Below are 17,004 nucleotides of genomic sequence, written 5' to 3'. Positions count from 1 at the left end.
GAAATATCTCACAACTCCAACTCTCACTGGAGAGTCTGAGTGAAGGAGTGACTTTCTCCTCTGGTTTGACTTACATTGCAATACTAGAAGACTCAAACTGGATTGTCTTCAGAAGGGAAATTCATGCTCATGCCAGGTCAGCCTTTGTGAAAGACTTTGACTGGATTCCCTGGAAAACTGTGGATTTTCTGCTCTGGCATTTCAATCACTTGGAATGACCACTAAAGTCTCGCATCCTGGAACCCTCCGGATTTGACCTAAAATTAATTCTGATTTTGCATTGATGAAAAAGAGCTTCTCTAACCTTATGGTGACTTTAAGACTCTTGAATTGAAAAGAAACTACATGGGGAAAACGAATCTTTGGGCAGTCCAAGGTAAGCTCTTTGGAAAAATGTTTCATAAAAATTTTTTTCTTCTGATTATTAATGTGAGGCTCAGCTGCACACTGGTGACTACAGGGTCACCAATTGGCACATTCAGTCCATGAGTCTCAGGTAAAATCATCAGAAAGAGATATAGGAAAGGAAAAGAGTGAGGAGCAAGATTCTAAAACATACACACACCCCTATAGTCTTGGAGCCATAAAATGCACATCCAGCCACTGTGTATGCATTAGATCTATCCATGCTGATATGGAAATATCTATTAGATACCCTGTTGTTGTTTAGTTGCCAAGTCGTGTCCAACTGTTTTGTGACCCCTTGGATTTGTAACTTCCCAAGCGGGTCTGTCCATGGGATTTCCCAGGCAAGAATACTAGGGTGGGTTGCCATTTCCTTCTCCAGGGGATCTTCTTAACCCAGGGATCAAACTTGAGTTTCCTGCCTGGCAGACAGATTCTTTACCACTGAGCCACCTGGAAAGTCCAGATATACATACACCAAAAAAGGCAAGGCATGGTGTAGTGTGTAAAAACTTTTTAAATATTATAGAATATTTCTGGAAAGATACCCAAAAAGCTGTTAACAGTGATTCCCTCTTGGAGGAATATGAAGGCAGAGGGGTGACATTTAGCTTGTATGCACAGTTATTGAAATATAAAATACTGCCATACTGGCTGTTCATATACATTGTTCAAGCCCCTCAAATGTCATGCCTGCCTCCTTGGTTACCTCCACAATTCTCCTGGCACCCCCAGACCTCCTCAGGATTCAGCGAGTGGTTACTACCTGGTATGGGGATGGGAGTGGGGTCCTCTGTCACCCTGTTACACTCCATAACCCTCAACTATTCTGCTTGTTCCATACCCTTGTCTTACTGGTTGTTAATAATTTTGAGTATCATTCCCATGGGTATTTGGAAGCCTTTACTTTTTAAGAGCAAAAGAATATGCACCAAGGCATTGCTCATAATTGGCATAATCGGGAAAAAAGGAAACAAGCAAATGTTTATTTACAAAGCTAGCTAAAACTATAAATGGGTACATTCATAGAAGAGAAATTTACAAAGTCATGATAATATAGAAACAAATTTCAGGCTTTTTAATTTTTTTTTGTTGTTTACTTTTTGTTCCCTTGGGTCTTTGTTGCTGCACGTGGGCTTTCTCTAGTTGCAGTGAGCGGGGCCACTCTCTTGTTGTGGAGCATGGGTTCCAGGGTGTGAGGGCTCAGTACTTGTGGCACGTGAGCTTAGTTTCCCTGCAGCACGTGGAATCTTCCTGGACCAGGGATGAAACCTGTGCCCCCTGCTTTGGCAGGCAGATTCTTAACCATTGGACGACCAAGGAAGTCTTCAGTCTTGTTTAAAAGGTTTGTTTTAAATAATTAAAATTATAGATTTGCTTTAAATTTTCTTTAAAATAATCTAGTGTTAGAAAAGTGGATTAACTCAGTTCACTGCTCTGTGATGACCTAGAGGGGTAGGGTGGGGGAGGGGCAGGGAGTCTCAAGAGGGAGGGTGTATATGTAAACTTACAGTTGATTCACATTGTTGTACAGCAGAAACAAGCACAACATCTTAAAGCAATTATTCTCCAATTTTTAAAAAGGTGAGCTAAGATGGACGAGACTAGCCATAAATTGCTAGTTATTGTAGCTAGGTGACAATACGTGTGAGTTCACTGTACTCTTTTCTCTACTTCTGTACATTTTAGGAATTTCCCCACAGTAAACTTAAGTTTAAAAATAATTCTATGATTGTATATGTATATAGTTACTGACTATATGTTTAAAAAGTCATATCTAGGATGTAAGTAGAATTTGCTTTCATTTATGGAAAATTATGCATCTGTTTCTCTAGACTAGAGAGAATTCTAGAGGGCACTCACCAAAATATTTTCAGTGGTCACCTCTAGATGCTAGTATTTTGGATTATTTTTACTTAGTTGGGCTTTTCTGTGTTATTTTCTTTACAACAAACATAATTCAATTTAACACATATTTTTTTAAAAGCCTATTCTCCTACAAATTTAGAAATAAAAGCTTCTGTAAACAAAATACCTTCTTCATAATGTTCCTAAACTCAATTGCCAGTTTTAGAAACCCTAATGTATGCAAGGCAGTGTGCTGAGAACTTTCATGACATGGTCTCATTTCATGTGCCTGAGAGCCCAGTGAGGAGGCATGAATTTTTTCCCCATTTTGCAGATGAGGAAGCTGAGACTCATAAAAATGAAAGTACATTTATTGATGTCCCACAGATGATAAGCAGATTTCCTGTGCAAAATCAGACCCAACTGATTCCAAACCCAACGGAAATTTTAGTAAAGAATGTTGTGAAGAGGGATATAATGGAATATTACTAAGTCACAAAAAAAGAATGAAATCTTGCCATTTGCAATAATATGAATGGACCTAGAGACTATTATGCCAAGTGAAACAAGTCAGAGAAAGACAAACAGTATGATTTCACTTATATGTGGAATCTAAAAAACAAATCATCCCTTTTCATTTTTGCAAACATTCCAGTATATTCTATATCTTTAGAACAAAATTTCTAATTTTAATATAACATTTTAAAACATTTTAATTATTTACACTCTTTTAAAACTCAGTTTCCTTTCAACTTTTCCATATGACTTTTTAATCAGCCAATCAACTCTGATTTACTCTATTCTGATAACACACCATATTGGCCTTTCCTTTTGAATGTGAGTTATTTTCAACAAAAACCTTAACAATGACTTTTAAATTTTTTTAAAAAAAGCAAATGAACAAACAAGACAAAACAGAAACAGACTCAGATACAGAGAACAAAGTGGTTGCCAGAAAGAAGAAGGGTAAAACCTTGGGCAAAATAGGTGAAGAGGATCAAGAGGTACAAATTTCCAGTTATAAAATAACTATCATAGAGATATAATGTATAGCATAGGGAATATTCTCAATATCATAGTAATAACTTTGCATGTGACAAATGGTTACTAGACGTTTATTAGCTTATAATGTATATAAATGTCAAATCACTGTGTTGTATACTGGAAACTAATATATTGTATCCCTTAGAAGAAATGGAGTAGCCATCATAGTCAACAATATAGTCCGAAATGCAGTACTTGGATGCAATCTCAAAAATGACAGAATGATCTCTGTTCATTTCTAAAGCAAACCATTCAAAATCACATTAATCCACATCTATGCCCCAACCAGTAATGCTGAAGAAGCTGAAGTTAAACAGTTTTATGAAGACCTACAAGACCTTCTAGAACTAACACACAAAAAAGATGTCCTCATCATTATAAGGAATGCAAAAGTAGGAAGTCAAGAAATACTTGGAGTAAAAGGCAAATTTGGCCTTGGAGTACAGAATGAAGCAGGACAAAGGCTAACAGAGTTTTGCCAAAAGAATGCACTGGTCATACCAAACACCCTCATCCAACAACACAAGAGAAGACTACACATGGACATCACCAGATGGTCAACACTGAAATCGGATTGATTATATTCTTTGCAGCCAAAGATGGAGAAGCTCTATACACTCAGCAAAAACAAGACCAGGAGCTGACTGTGGCTCAGATCATGAACTCCTTATTGCCAAATTCACAATTAAATTGAAGAAAGTAGGGAAAAATTACTAGACCATGCAGGTATGACCTAAATCAAATCCCTTACAGTTATACAGTGGAAGTGAGAAATAGAGTCAAGGGATTAGATTGGACAGACAGAGTGCCCGAGGAACTATGGACAGGGGTTCATGATAATGTACAGGAGGCAGGGATCAAGACCATCCCCAAGGGAAAGAAATGCAAAAAGCAAAATAGGTGTCTCAGGAGGCCTTGCAAATAGCTGAGAAAAGAAGAGAAGCTAAATGCAAAGAAGGGAAGGAAAGAAATAAACATCTGAATACAGAGTTCCAAAGAATAGCAAGGAGAGATAAGAAAGCCTTCCTCAGTGATCAACACAAATAGAGGAAAACAACAGAATGGGAGAGACTAGAGATCTCTTCAAGAAAATGAGAGATACCAAGGGAACATTTCATGCAAAGATGGGCTTGATGGAGGACAGAAATTGTATGGACCTAACAGAAGCAGAAGATATTAAGAAGAGGTGGCAAGAATACACAGAAGAACTGTACAAAAGATCTTCATGACCCAGATAATCATGATGGTGTGATCACTCATCTAGAGCCAGACATCTTGGAATGTGAAGTCAAGTGGGCCTTGGAAAGCATCACTACGAACAAAGCTAATGGAGGTGATGGAATTCCAGTTGAGCTGTTTCAAATCCTGAAATACGATGCTGTGAAAGTGCTGCACTCAATATGCCAGCAAATTTGGAAAACTCAGCAGTGGCCACAGGACTGGAAAAGGTCAGTTTTCATTCCAATTCCAAATAAAGGCTATGCCAAAGAATGCTCAAACTACTGCACAATTGCACTCATCTCACACACTAGTAAAGTAATGCTCAAAATTCTCCAAGCCAGGCTTCAACAGTATGTGAACCGTGTACTTCCAGATGTTCAAGCTGGATTTAGAAAAGTCAGAGGAACCAGAGATCAAATTGCCAACATCTGCTGGATCATTGAAAAAGCAAGAGAGTTCCAGAAAAACACCTATTTCTGCTTTATTGACTACACCAAAGCCTTTGACTGTGTGGATATCAGCAAATTGTGGAAAATTCTGAAAGAGATAGGAATACCAGACCACCTGACCTGGCTCTTGAGAATTCTGTATGTAGGTCAGGAGGCAACAGTTAGAACTGGACATGGAACAACAGACTGGTTCCAAATAGGAAAAGGAATACATCAAAGCTGTATATTGTCATCCTGCTTATTTAACTTATATGCAGAGTACATCATGAGAAATGCTGGGCTGGATGAAGCACAAGCTGTAATTAAGATTGCCGGGAGAATATCAATAACCTCAGATATGCACATGGCACCACCCTTATGGCAGAAATCGAGAAAGAACTAAAGAGCCTCTTGATGAAAGTGAAAGAGGAAAGTGAAAAAGTTGACTTAAAACTCAACATTCAGAAAACTAAGATCATGGCATCCGGTCCCATCACTTCATGGCAAATAGACAGTGGAAACAGTGGGAGACTTTATTTTTTTGGACTCCAAAATCTCTGCAGATGGTGACTGCAGCCATGAAATTAAAAGACACTTGCTCCTTGGAAGAAAAGCTATCACCAATCTAGACAGCATGTTAAAAAACAGACATATCTTTGCCAACAAAGATCCGTCTTGTCAAAGCTATGGTTTTTCTAGTAGTCATGTATAGATGTGAGCGTTGGACTATAAAGAAAGCTGAGCACTAAAGAATTGATGCTTTTGAACTGTGGTGTTGGAGAAGACTTGGACTCCCTTGGACTTGGACTTGGATGTGCTGCAGTCCATGGGGTCACAAAGAGTCAGACACGACTGAGCAACTGAACTGAACTGAACTGAATATATTGTATGTCAAATATACTTTAATAAAAACTAGAGGAAAAAAAATATGGTTAAGGTGAATCCTTGACCACAGCTACAGAGCCCCTTTTGGCATGGAAGGTAACATATTTACTCAGATCATGGGGGAGGGGAGGAAGGGGAGGGAATACCATTTGCCCTACCATGTGCTCCAGCAGATGTCGAATACCCATCCGAAACATCGGATAATCTACCAGTTCCAACCCTGCATCTTGGGGGGCTTTCTCCTGGAAATTGGCTTCCACTGGTTTGTATGTCCTTTGCAGGCCCATAAGCTGTAGTTTCTATGGTGAACTAAGTGAGGGAGTCACAGTGCCGAGCCCATATGGACATCACTTGTGCAATATTGTCTCCTCTCTCCCTCTCTCTGTTCTTGTGGAATTAAATATCTCTTAATCTGTACTCTCATTTTAGCGGAGTTCTGGAAAAGAAATAAGATAAACAAGTATGATTAAGCCTCCATGTTTACGTGATAGTTGTTTTTCATGCAGACCTTTGTTATAGAGTTTTTTGTTTTTATGAAGCCAAGAAGAAGAGTTTTGGCTGTGCAATTCAGGCCAGTGACCAGGAAAGAGAACCTGAAAGGTTCCCTTGCACTGTAATTTGAGTAACAGAGCTGCTTTTCTAGGAAGGTCTGTGCATGACCTACCTGTTACAGGCATTTCTCTGCACTTCAGAGATAGCTAGTGTGACCTGATGGAAGAGAAAATGCTCAGGAGTCAGATAGACTTGTGTTTGTTTCCAACTTTGTGACTTGCTTCCTCCTTGCTTCCGTTACCTTTCTGAGCCTCACTATCCTCATCTGTCTAGTTGGCATAACAATAACTGATCATTTATTGTGGATCTGGCTCATAGTAACCACTCAGCAACTCCTTCCCAGGTGGCTCAGTGGTAAAGAACCTGCCTGCCAACGCAGGAGATGCAGGTTTGATCCTGGGTCAGGAAGATCCCCTGGAGAAGAAAATGACAACCCGCTCCAGTATTCTTGTCTGGGAAATCCCGTGGACAGAGGAGCCTGGTAGGCTGCAGTCCATGGGGTTGCAAAGAGTCGGACATGACTGAGCGACTAAATAACAACAACATCAAATGTTAAACAGCGTTCAAGTCAGATCTCCTGGGTGGCCAGAGGTGAGGTGTTGCGCTATGTTCGAGACCCTGTACCACCCTGACAGCTTCCAGAATCTGTCATCTGTGCTTTGGGCTTTCCCTGGGTTCTTCCCAATTCATCTCTAAGCGTTGTTGCTCTGACTCTCAACAGTGTAACTCTGCTGCTGTTTTCCCCCTTCGGTGAGGGCCTGCCGACCAAGCAGCCAAGACAGCCCCTGACCTGCCATGTACCCCAACCCCCTCATCTACTGCACCTGCTGGGATCCCTGGAACTTGGGGCCACGAAAGCTAATCAAGACCCCTCAGCCACCAAGCAAGACCTCCTCGGTGAAGCCCAAGTAAGGATTATCCAGGATGGAGTGTGGCCTGAGGGCTTGGGTTCTGTGGAGTAGGGCAGCCATCTTTCTCTCAAAAGATTTCCAAAACAGTCAGCTTGGCAGCAAAATCCCAAAGCGGCCAGAAAGCCCGGCTTTGCTCACCTGTTGGCTGCACAGCACTCTGGACAGGGCAGCAGGGGCGGAGTGCGGTTTCAATGAGGAATCTGCAGAGTAAGCACAGGAGGGAAAGGGCCATGGCAGGGCCCCCCACATGCGGGTCAAAGAGCTTCTGGAACTAGAGGACTGCAGCCCAGGAACCCCTGGTCAGTGAACAAGTGCCAGGGTCATCGGCCTGAGGTTCCCCAGACCATCCTGATTATAAAGATTCCCATTGGCAGACTGTGTCTTCCAATTTGGGGTCACTGTGGGGGTCTCCCTTTCCTGAGAGTGCTAAAGCAGTTTCCTGAATTTCCAATTTTCTCTTTCTCATGATTTCCTTTTTCACTGTCAGGCTCTCTCCTCTTCCTCCAGCTGGAAAAAAACAAAATTATGCCCAACCGATAACCAAACCTGTTGTCTCCCCAAAGTAAGTATTTTCACGTCCATGGGACAGGAACGGTTTGAGGTATGTGAATAAAATAATCTCCCTTCTGGGCCTTTACAACGTTTCCTGACTTGAGGTAACCGCTCTCAAGTGTGTCAGAGAAATGCCGGAATGCCCTGGGATTTCCCCCAAACCTCAGCTCCTACAGGTGGATTCTGTGGCCCTTTGCCCTCACTGCTTTCAAAGTCACTTCCAAAGAATTCTCAGCAGGGTGCCCCAGAGAGCCCCTCCCTGCCCTAAAAGCGTTGAATGCCCACTCACGTCCTTGACCAAAAGCCTCCCATGGATTTATGGCGTGCACTCATCCTTTTCTTGATTACTTTGCTATGTCTAAGGATTTCTGTAGATTGCAGCTCTGTTTTTATTCATCAATTAAAATTTTCATTCACATTTTTAAGCTTATCTAGTGTAATTTAGGTTTAGGCCTTTGCATCACACTTTGTATTCTATTTACTTATTTATTTGGAAACCATTTACTGAGCACCTGCTATTTGCTAGACTTTGAATTACGTGCAGGGGGACAGCAATGAACATGGCCAAAGTCTCTGCTCTCTTGGACTTGCATTCTAGTGGGGAGGCCTGGGGAGATGACCATGAACATACACATCCATCCAAAGACTGCAACCACTATGTGAAAAAATAGTGCAGGCATAGGGAGGAGGGGATGGTGAGGGTGGGGTTGTAATTTTGCACAGAGAGATCAGGGCAATCCCTGGGTAAGAGGTCAGTAGGCACTGCGCTGACCACTGGGGTCAAGCACTCCTGGCAAAGGAAACAGTGAATATAGAGGCCCTGGGTGGGAATTTGCTTGGCACATCTGATGTTTCCTGGAAAGCAAAAGGCCCACGTGGGGCCAGTGGAGGAAGGGAGGAGAGAGTGCAGGGAAATAAGCTCAAAGAAGTTGCAGGGATGCTGAATGCAGTCAGTAGAGTAACAATCACCCTCCTACCTCCCCGTAGAAGTCCACGTCCTAATCCCTGGAAACCGTCACTTTGTTCTGTTACTTGCTGAGGGGAATTGAAGGTGGCGGGTAGAATTAGGTTGCTCAGTAGCTGATAGATCATGCTGGATTATCCAGGATGTAATGTAAAGGTGGACTTACTGTAAATGTAAAATTCCTTACCTATGAAAGAGGGAGACAGCGTACCAGAGAAGGAGAGGTGATGACAGAAGCACAGGCTGGACTGATGACCTTGTTGGCTTTGAAGACAGAGGATGAGGCTGCTAGGAGCAGGGGCAGCTTCTAGGAGCTGGAAAAGGCAAGGAAATAGATTCTCCCCCAGAGCCTCCAGGAGGAAGACAGCCATACCAACACCTCGGTTTTAGCCCAGGAAGACCCGTTTCAGACTTTGACTTCAGAACTAAACATAGCAAGGTGTTGTTCTAAGCCACTAAATTCATAGTAATTTGTTACAATAACAGTGGGAAACTCACAGGGAAGTATGCTGGCCACTATAAGGACTTTGATTTTCACTCCAAAAGGGATGGTGTATTCACTGCTGGGGCCACCCACAACAAAAACCACAGACTTAAGTGGCTTAAGCAGCAGAAATGTATTGTCCCATAGTTCTGGAAGCTGGGAGTTCAGGATCAAGATGCTGGCAGGGTTGATCTTTGGTGAGGACTCTCTCCTTAGCTTGCAGATGGCTGCCCACTTGCCACCCCCTCACTGGGTCTCTCCTTTGTGTGTACACATCCAGGGTTCTGTGTGTCCTAATCTCTCTTGCAAGAACACCAGGAAAATGGTATTAGTGCCCACCTTAATGGCCTCATTTTAACTCAGTCACTTCTTTAAAGTTCATAAATCCAAATATAGTCACATTCTGGGATGGCAGGTATTAGGATTTCAATGTGGTGAATTATGGGAGGGACACAATTTAGTCCATAACACATAGGAAGCCGTCTGAGGATTCTGAGTAGAGTGATAGAATCCAGTTTGCGTTGCTTGCCACCATAGCAGAAGGTAGTTACTCTTATTCGACTCTTCCAACATCCCAGGTAAGCTCCCCTGCAAATACTCTTATGACATTTGAGTACCTGACCCTATGCTCATGTTTCTGTATCTGGAAAAAAAATATTAATTATAATCAGGGTTAACACCAGGTCTCGGAACAGTAACACTTTGCTTACCCTGAATTTATTTAACCCTGGGCACTTTCAGGTTCCCAGAACACCAATCTCCAGTACAAACAGGAAGAAAGGCAGTTCTGCAGACACAGCAATGATGTCACTAAAAAGCACGTGCATTGAAGTTTAGGCACCGGCTCATAGAAGAGTACTTGGATCTTCATATCAAGTTTCTAGGCCCTTGTTTTAGGAATGGTTCTACTATTAGGCTAGTGATGGGTTGATTTCCTACTTTTTTACTACCTATCATTTCATCACAATCTGTGTACCAACCTTCCTTTTTCCCCCGACTGCTTTCTAAGCATGCCTTTCTCTTACAGAATGAAAGTCCATTTAGGAAAACAAGAGGAGAGCAATAAATTACCTAATGTGAGTAAAACTGGGAAGAGGGCAGTGGGGCTAACATTTATTGAGACCCGCTATGTGAAGACATAGATCTTTTACACACACTCACCTCCTCGAATCTGTGCAATGATCCCCTGAGGAGCATCTGTCAAGATCACATTTAATGTGTCACTGGTAAGGGGTAGAACCAGGGCTTGAACTCAGCTCAGCCGGATCCTAGAGAAGGCATTTCATTAACCACTTTCGGCTGCCTTGTAGGGTGTAGGGTGAGGTGAGTCTCCCGCAGAAACCAGATGGTGGTAATCAGTCTGGGCCAGGGAACAGCTTAAGCCCAGATGCAGGAAACCCTCTGCTGCGCTTGGGAACCCACAAAGACAAGGGGACAGACCACCAGGGCACCTGAGAGGAGCCGGGATGGGAGGATGAGAGGAAAGGAGCAGGGACAGGAGGGTGCTGGAGAAAGAGATGGGACCAAACCCGGAAGGACGTGACACCTGCCTGGGAGTTTAGACCTAGTTCTCTTGGTGTCTGGAAGCCTTTAGGGGTCTGACACAGGTCAGGTTTACATTTTTAGAAAATGCCCTCCAGTGGGGTATGATTGGCCCTTTTCACACTCTCTGCTTATATCTATTTTCCTTGCCTCTCTTCCCCGGCTCCACCTGTCTTATATGAAGATCACACAGTCTCTTGATGGTCAGGAAAAAAAAAAATAAACAAAAATACAATAGCCCTCTAGGTGGAGAGGATGATGAACTTTAGGGGAGCCAGACTAAAGGCAGAGAGGCCAACTGAGAAGAGATCAGCAGAGCCAAGGAGCAAGATGACAGCGGCCTTGGACCACATGAGGGGCAGGGGTGTGGTGAAAAGAGGATGAGGTTGAGGCAGAGTTAGGAGGTAACAGATGCTACAGGGTGTCCTGCACAGCTCAAGACAGTACATCTGGGACCAGCCCTGCAGTCCAGTGCTTGAGAATTCACCTTGGAATGCAGGGGGTGCGGTTCAATCCCTGGTCAGAGAGCTAAGATCCCACATGCCTTGGGGCCAAAAAACCAAAACATAAAACAGAAGCAATACAACACATTCAATAACTACTTTTTTTATTTTTAAAAAAATGGCCACATCAAAAAATCTTTTTAAAAAAGACCGTACATCTTATCCTGGTCCACACTGGATGGTTGCCCTGCCCAGATGAATGATTTGGTGGAACTGACTAGAATTTTGAGGGTTTTGTTTTGTTTTGCTCACAGTTGTGCTAGGTATTTTCTCATGTGTTATTTTGTTTATTTATCAAAAAAGCCCTTTGATGAAGAGTTATTACCTTCATTTTCTGATAAGCAAACTGAAGCTCAGAGATGCTGAATAACTGTGGCTACTGGCAGAATCAGGGTTTAAACTCAGGCCCATCTAATTCCAAAACCTGAGCAGCGTCCATAACGCCCAGCTGCCTCCTGGCATCTGGAAGGAGATTACAGAAGAGGAGCAGGGCTCAGAGGCAGAGGGGGGGAGCAGGGGTCAGCATTTGGGTTTTGCACATGTTGGGTTTGAAAAAGCCTATGAGGACACCCAGGGACCAGCTGAGTCTTGCGATTTGGTTTCAGGAGAGGGGGAACTAGGGGAGGCTACAGGGGAACACCCCACCCCGTGGGTCTAAGATGTGAGTAAGGCCCTAGAGGAATACTGGAGCAATCCCAACACTCCAAGTCTGCAGTATGACCTCACATTCTACCTTGATGCCCAGGAAGTGATAAACGTGTCACCTGGCTACCGCCTCGTTCGGAACAGGGAGCAGATTTCTGTCACCTTGGGAGATGAGATGTTTGATAGGAAAAAACATTCAGAATCGGAGGACATGGGCAAAGTCAAAATTTCCAGGTAATGCCCTTGAACTCCCTCCAGCTCCCCAGACTTCTCCCCTCCTGTCCCAAGGACAAACCCTCACTTGCCACCCAGTCCACAGTGTCCCTTCACTCAGCCCTGTGCTGGCACCTCTCTGTACCCACCTCTCTGCTCAGAGCCCACTGGAGTCAGGAGGATGGACGGACGAGTCAGGCAGCTGATCTGGAAAATGACTGGGTTGGTGTCACTCATCCTAAAGGAGAGTAGTTGTTCCTGAAGGTAATGAGTAGATGAAATAGTCATACAATTGTCTGAATTTGAAGAATGAGAACTGAGAGTAAAGTCAGGACTTCTGGGAAGCCCAAGTCTGCATCTTTTTCCTTATGTCCAAAGACAACACTCAGTAATGCCTCTGAGAGATGCGGTGTGTAAGACTCTGGCCTAATTCCATTCCAGTTGAGCCTACGCCACCCCCTCTGTCATTCAAGGCTCACCCACTCCCCATCCTCCAGGACCATATAAAGTCAGTCCCCACATCCTTTTCATTTTTCGTCCTGAATCTCTAACTCATATCTCATCTTTCCCCATCTCCTCCCACATCCTCTTTCTTCTTTTCTCGACCTGTTGAATTAAGGACCTCATGTCTGCTGCACTGCCTGCCACCCTGTTAACTCCAGCTCAACCAAAGAGCGCCGAATAATCTTACAGATTTCATGAATAATCTTACAGATTTCATGGGGGCCCAAGAAACACAAATATCCATAATCTATTCTGAAAGCCACACTCTAAAATCCCTTCTTTATCCTGTTTCCAGCCCATTCCTTGTCTGTGAAGACCATTCAGGTCTTCCCTTAGTCAGTAAAGAGTCTGCCAGCAATGCAGGAAACCTGGATTCAGTCCCTGAGTCAGGAAGATCCCCTGGAGAAGGGTATGGCAACCCACTCCAGTATCCTTGCCTGAAGAATTCTGTGGACAGAGGAGCCTGGTGGGCTACAATCCATGGGGTCACAAAGAGTTGGACAAAGCTGAGTGACTAACACTTTCACTTTCACTTTCTTCCAGAAACACAAAAATCCATAATCTAGTCTGAAAGCCACACTCTTAAATCCCTTCTTTGTCCTGTTTCCAGCCCATTCCTTGTCTATGAGTCACTGTCAGCATCAATTCTATTCCCCCCAACTCATTTCCTAATCCTCTGATCTTCTCCCTCCTCCATTTCAACTATCTTTACTGAGTCAAGGTCAAACCCTAATAGATTTCTGACATCCTCCTCTTTCTCTTCTAATCTAGTGAGTCACCAAATTACCCCTACTCGCTTCTGGCCAGTCTACCCAAAAGGGCTGTGTCTGAGCTCAACAACCTTACTGCCAAATTTCCTTCTCCCAGCCCACCCTCTGCCTCTGCACCCCTACCCCATGATGATGGAGGAAGTGCAGAACACAGCCTGGCTCTCACTGGGCCAGAGCCGGTCATGCTCAGGGAGAGCCCTGGCCGGCACAGCCTGGAAGCTCTGTGGGTGATGGGTTACTTGTCCCGCAGGACTGATATCATTGCCGACCTCAAAGAACAGATCTCAGAGCTGACAGTGATCATAGAGCAAATGAACAGAGACCATCGTTCTGCCCAAAAATTGGTGAGTGGTCCTTGAGTGAGCTATGGGAAGGGGAAAGACCAATAGCTTCAGATGACCTGCTATGTTCCAGGCAAGGGGCCAAGTTCTTGACTCATGGGAGCCAGGTTGCCCAAGCAACAGCTCTGCAGATAAGATTGTGGTCACCCCGTTGTATTTCTCTGACTCCATCCTCATCCATAATTGCCAAGAACTCAAGTCCTTCCTCTAATTGTTCAGTCACTCAGTCATGTCCAACTCTTTGCAATCCCATTTATCTGCAGCATGTCCATCACTATCTTCCAGAACTTGCTCAAACTCATGTCCGTTGAGTCAATGATGCCACCCAACCATCTCATCCTCTGTTGTCCCCTTCTCATCCTGCTCTCAATCTTTCCCAGCATCAGGGTCTTTTTCAGTGAGTTGGCTCTTCACATCAGGTGGCCAAATTATTGGAGCTTCAGCTTCAGTGTCAGTCCTTACAATTAATATTCAGGGTTGATTTCCTTTCAAGACTGACTGGTTTGATCTTCAGGCCTAAGTCAATTTCCAGGAGCTCCCTGGGTATCTCTGGCATGCTCAATGCTACTATCTTTTCCACTAGGAAAAGAAAGAAAGTAAAGTCGCTCAGTCGTGTCCAACTCCTTGCGACCCCATGGACTGTAGCCTACCACCCTCCTCCATCTATGGGATGTTCCAGCCAAGAGTACTGGAGTGGGTTGCTCCACTAGGGGGCACCAGCAATTTCCACCAGAGCCTGCTATGCCCTGTGTGGTGAGTTTAATTTCAGACCTTGCTGAAACCCTTGCTAATGGCACCAGCGTGACCACTACTTTAGTTTCACTCAAAAACTGCCCAGAAGCCTCCAGTCCCACTTCCTGTTGCTATTGAAACTGTTGAAGCCCACTCTCCCGAATCTGTTGATTTCAGTTTGCAGTCATCTTGTCTCCTGGGGATTGTGGTGACACTCCCTTTAGATTTTACCATCTGCTTTATCATGGACTCTTCTTCCCCACCCCAAGCAGGGGTGCCTGGTGTCCTGAGCTGGAGTGATAAACCAGAGCGACACTTACATCTCTTTCCCATCCGCTCATGCTTGCTGTTACTGGAACCCATGTGTGAAGGGTGACTTCACACCAGGCAGCCCCTCACCTTCTGACACACCCCAGGTGTGTCTGAATCCTATAGTGACCCAACCTAGGACTCAGGCTGAGACCTTCCCTTCTGGTGATTCATCCCTGTATTTCTCTGAAAACCCTGTTTTTGTGGTCACCTTCTACAGAGAGGAAATTGAGACTCAGGAAGTTAAATAATTTGCATGAGATCACTCAACTCATCCTTGGTGGGTTATTGGGCAAAACACACGCTTTCAAAACACCAGCCCTACTGAAGACATATTTAGATTATTTCGATGAAGAGACTTCACACTGTGATTCTCACATTCCTCCTGTCACACCCCACATTGTGTGACTGCACAAAGGGGAGAAGTGCTGGCCCCCCAACCCTTATCCCAGCTGGCAGTGTCCATTCCTCCTGAGACACCAGCCAGAGGACCCAATGTGTTAGAACAGAGGGTCACCTGCAACTGAGCACTCCCTGCCTCTGGAAACACAGTCATTCTGCCAAGGACTTATTAACATGGTCTTTAAGTTCATCGAAGACAGGGCCTGAGTCTTAGGCCTGTTTGATGTTTCCAGGTCAAGCTTTTTGCACAATAAATGATTGCTCAATTGAGTTACATATTCCCAAATCCAAAGGCCATGACCTTATAGAGATTACATCCAGCCAAAGGGGGAAAAAAAAAAAAAAACAGTGAAAGGAATGGTTTCCATGTACCAACATCATGAATTGGTTTCATACCAAATGACAGAGGCAAGACTTGTTTCATTCCTTCAGTAACTATGTAGGAGAGGCGAGGGGAGTGAGTGGTACCCCATGAATGGGAAGGCTTCTCAGAAGTTGCAAGTTGAAGTGGAAGTGGGGTCCTCATTCCTGTCGTGTTAATACTGGCCTGGCCTCATTTCCAGCTCTCTAATGAAATGGATCTCCGCTGTGCCGAGATGCAGAAGAACTTTGAAAGCAAGACGAGGTATGCTTTCTGGCACAAGTTCCTGTATACTGCAGGTCCTAAGGTTCCTGTATCCTTGCAGGATTTCAGTTCACTGGGATTTCAGACAATGGGGTGGCAAGGGGTGGGGGAGATGAGAGACATGTCTTTGGAGAGCAGGGTGGTTTGATCTGAGGCCACTGAAACATAGCACAGAGGTTATTCCTGACTTTGTGCTTTATCATCCAGTTATTTCGATTATAATCTCCCTTTCAGTTGATTGCTAAGAAGAAACAATTTTCAGTTCTCTATGAGATTTCCATGGTAAACTACTATTGTTCTCAGCCCAGTCTCTCCCTGCCCCCCTCTTCTTCCTCTCCTCTCCTCAAACCGTCTTGGCTGCTAGCTCAAGGCTGGGCAAAATGGGAAGAAAGTATGGGAGGGCAGGAGCCAGAGCTGCAGAGACAAACCAAGGGGAAGAGAAAGGAAATGTGTTGTCTGTGTGAATGAGAAGACCCACAAAGTCCCTTTCTTAGTCCTGCTGGAGAAAAGTCCTCATAGGTGTTGCAAACTTGCTTTTAATTTTTTTAATTAATTAATTAACTTACATATTTTATTAATAGACTATTTTTTAGATTCACAGTAAAACATAAAGTACAGAAAATTTCCACATACCCCCTGGCCCCACACCTGCACAGCCTTCGTCATCATTGACATCCTGCCCCACCACCATGGGGCATTTGTTACAATCAATGAGCCTCTCCCAAAGTCTTCATTTAGGTTAGGGTTCACTCCTTTTCTTTTCTTTTGGCTGTGCTGGGTTTTCATTGCTGCATGCGGGCTTTCTCCAGTTGCAGTGAAAGAGCCTCTCTAGTTGTACTCGGCCTTGATTTCCCCAAAACATGGGGGATCTTAGTTCCCTGACCAAGGATAGAACCCGTGTCCCCTGCTTTGGAGGCAGATTCCCAACCATTGGATCATCAGGGAAGTCACTTTTGATACTTCAGATTCTATGGGTTTTGATACATGTTTAGTGTCATGTATCCACCATTCCAGTATCATACAGAATAATTTCATTGCCCTAAAAATCCTCTGGGCTCTGCCTGTTCATTGCTGTCTCCCCACTAACCTCCAGAAACCACTGATCTTTTGACCACTTCTATAGA

General features: G+C 44.0%; 1 protein-coding gene across 4 annotated transcripts in view; it reads left to right on the top strand.

Moving 5' to 3' along the window:
* Window positions 1-10: 10 nt before the first annotated feature.
* FLACC1 (flagellum associated containing coiled-coil domains 1) overlaps window positions 11-17,004 on the top strand; it is a 37,530-nt gene continuing 20,536 nt past the window's right edge. For 2 of the 4 annotated variants that reach the window (XM_060410234.1, XM_027965088.2), the window contains exons 1-7: window positions 11-376; window positions 7,105-7,291; window positions 7,782-7,856; window positions 10,322-10,370; window positions 12,085-12,218; window positions 13,722-13,815; window positions 15,819-15,880. In XM_060410234.1, the coding sequence (XP_060266217.1) occupies window positions 7,179-7,291; window positions 7,782-7,856; window positions 10,322-10,370; window positions 12,085-12,218; window positions 13,722-13,815; window positions 15,819-15,880 (527 nt within the window). In that variant the 5' untranslated portion in view covers window positions 11-376; window positions 7,105-7,178. Of the gene's footprint in view, window positions 6,975-7,104; window positions 7,292-7,781; window positions 7,857-10,321; window positions 10,371-12,084; window positions 12,219-13,721; window positions 13,816-15,818; window positions 15,881-17,004 lie in introns of all 4 variants that reach the window. The other 2 variants (XM_027965089.3, XM_060410235.1) reach the window with 2 other exon arrangements.

Source organism: Ovis aries, chromosome 2 (assembly GCF_016772045.2).
Source record: "Ovis aries strain OAR_USU_Benz2616 breed Rambouillet chromosome 2, ARS-UI_Ramb_v3.0, whole genome shotgun sequence".
Lineage (NCBI taxonomy): Eukaryota > Metazoa > Chordata > Mammalia > Artiodactyla > Bovidae > Ovis > Ovis aries.
The sequence above is the reverse complement of the archived record's forward strand: the minus strand, read 5'-3'. Positions and strand labels throughout refer to the sequence as shown.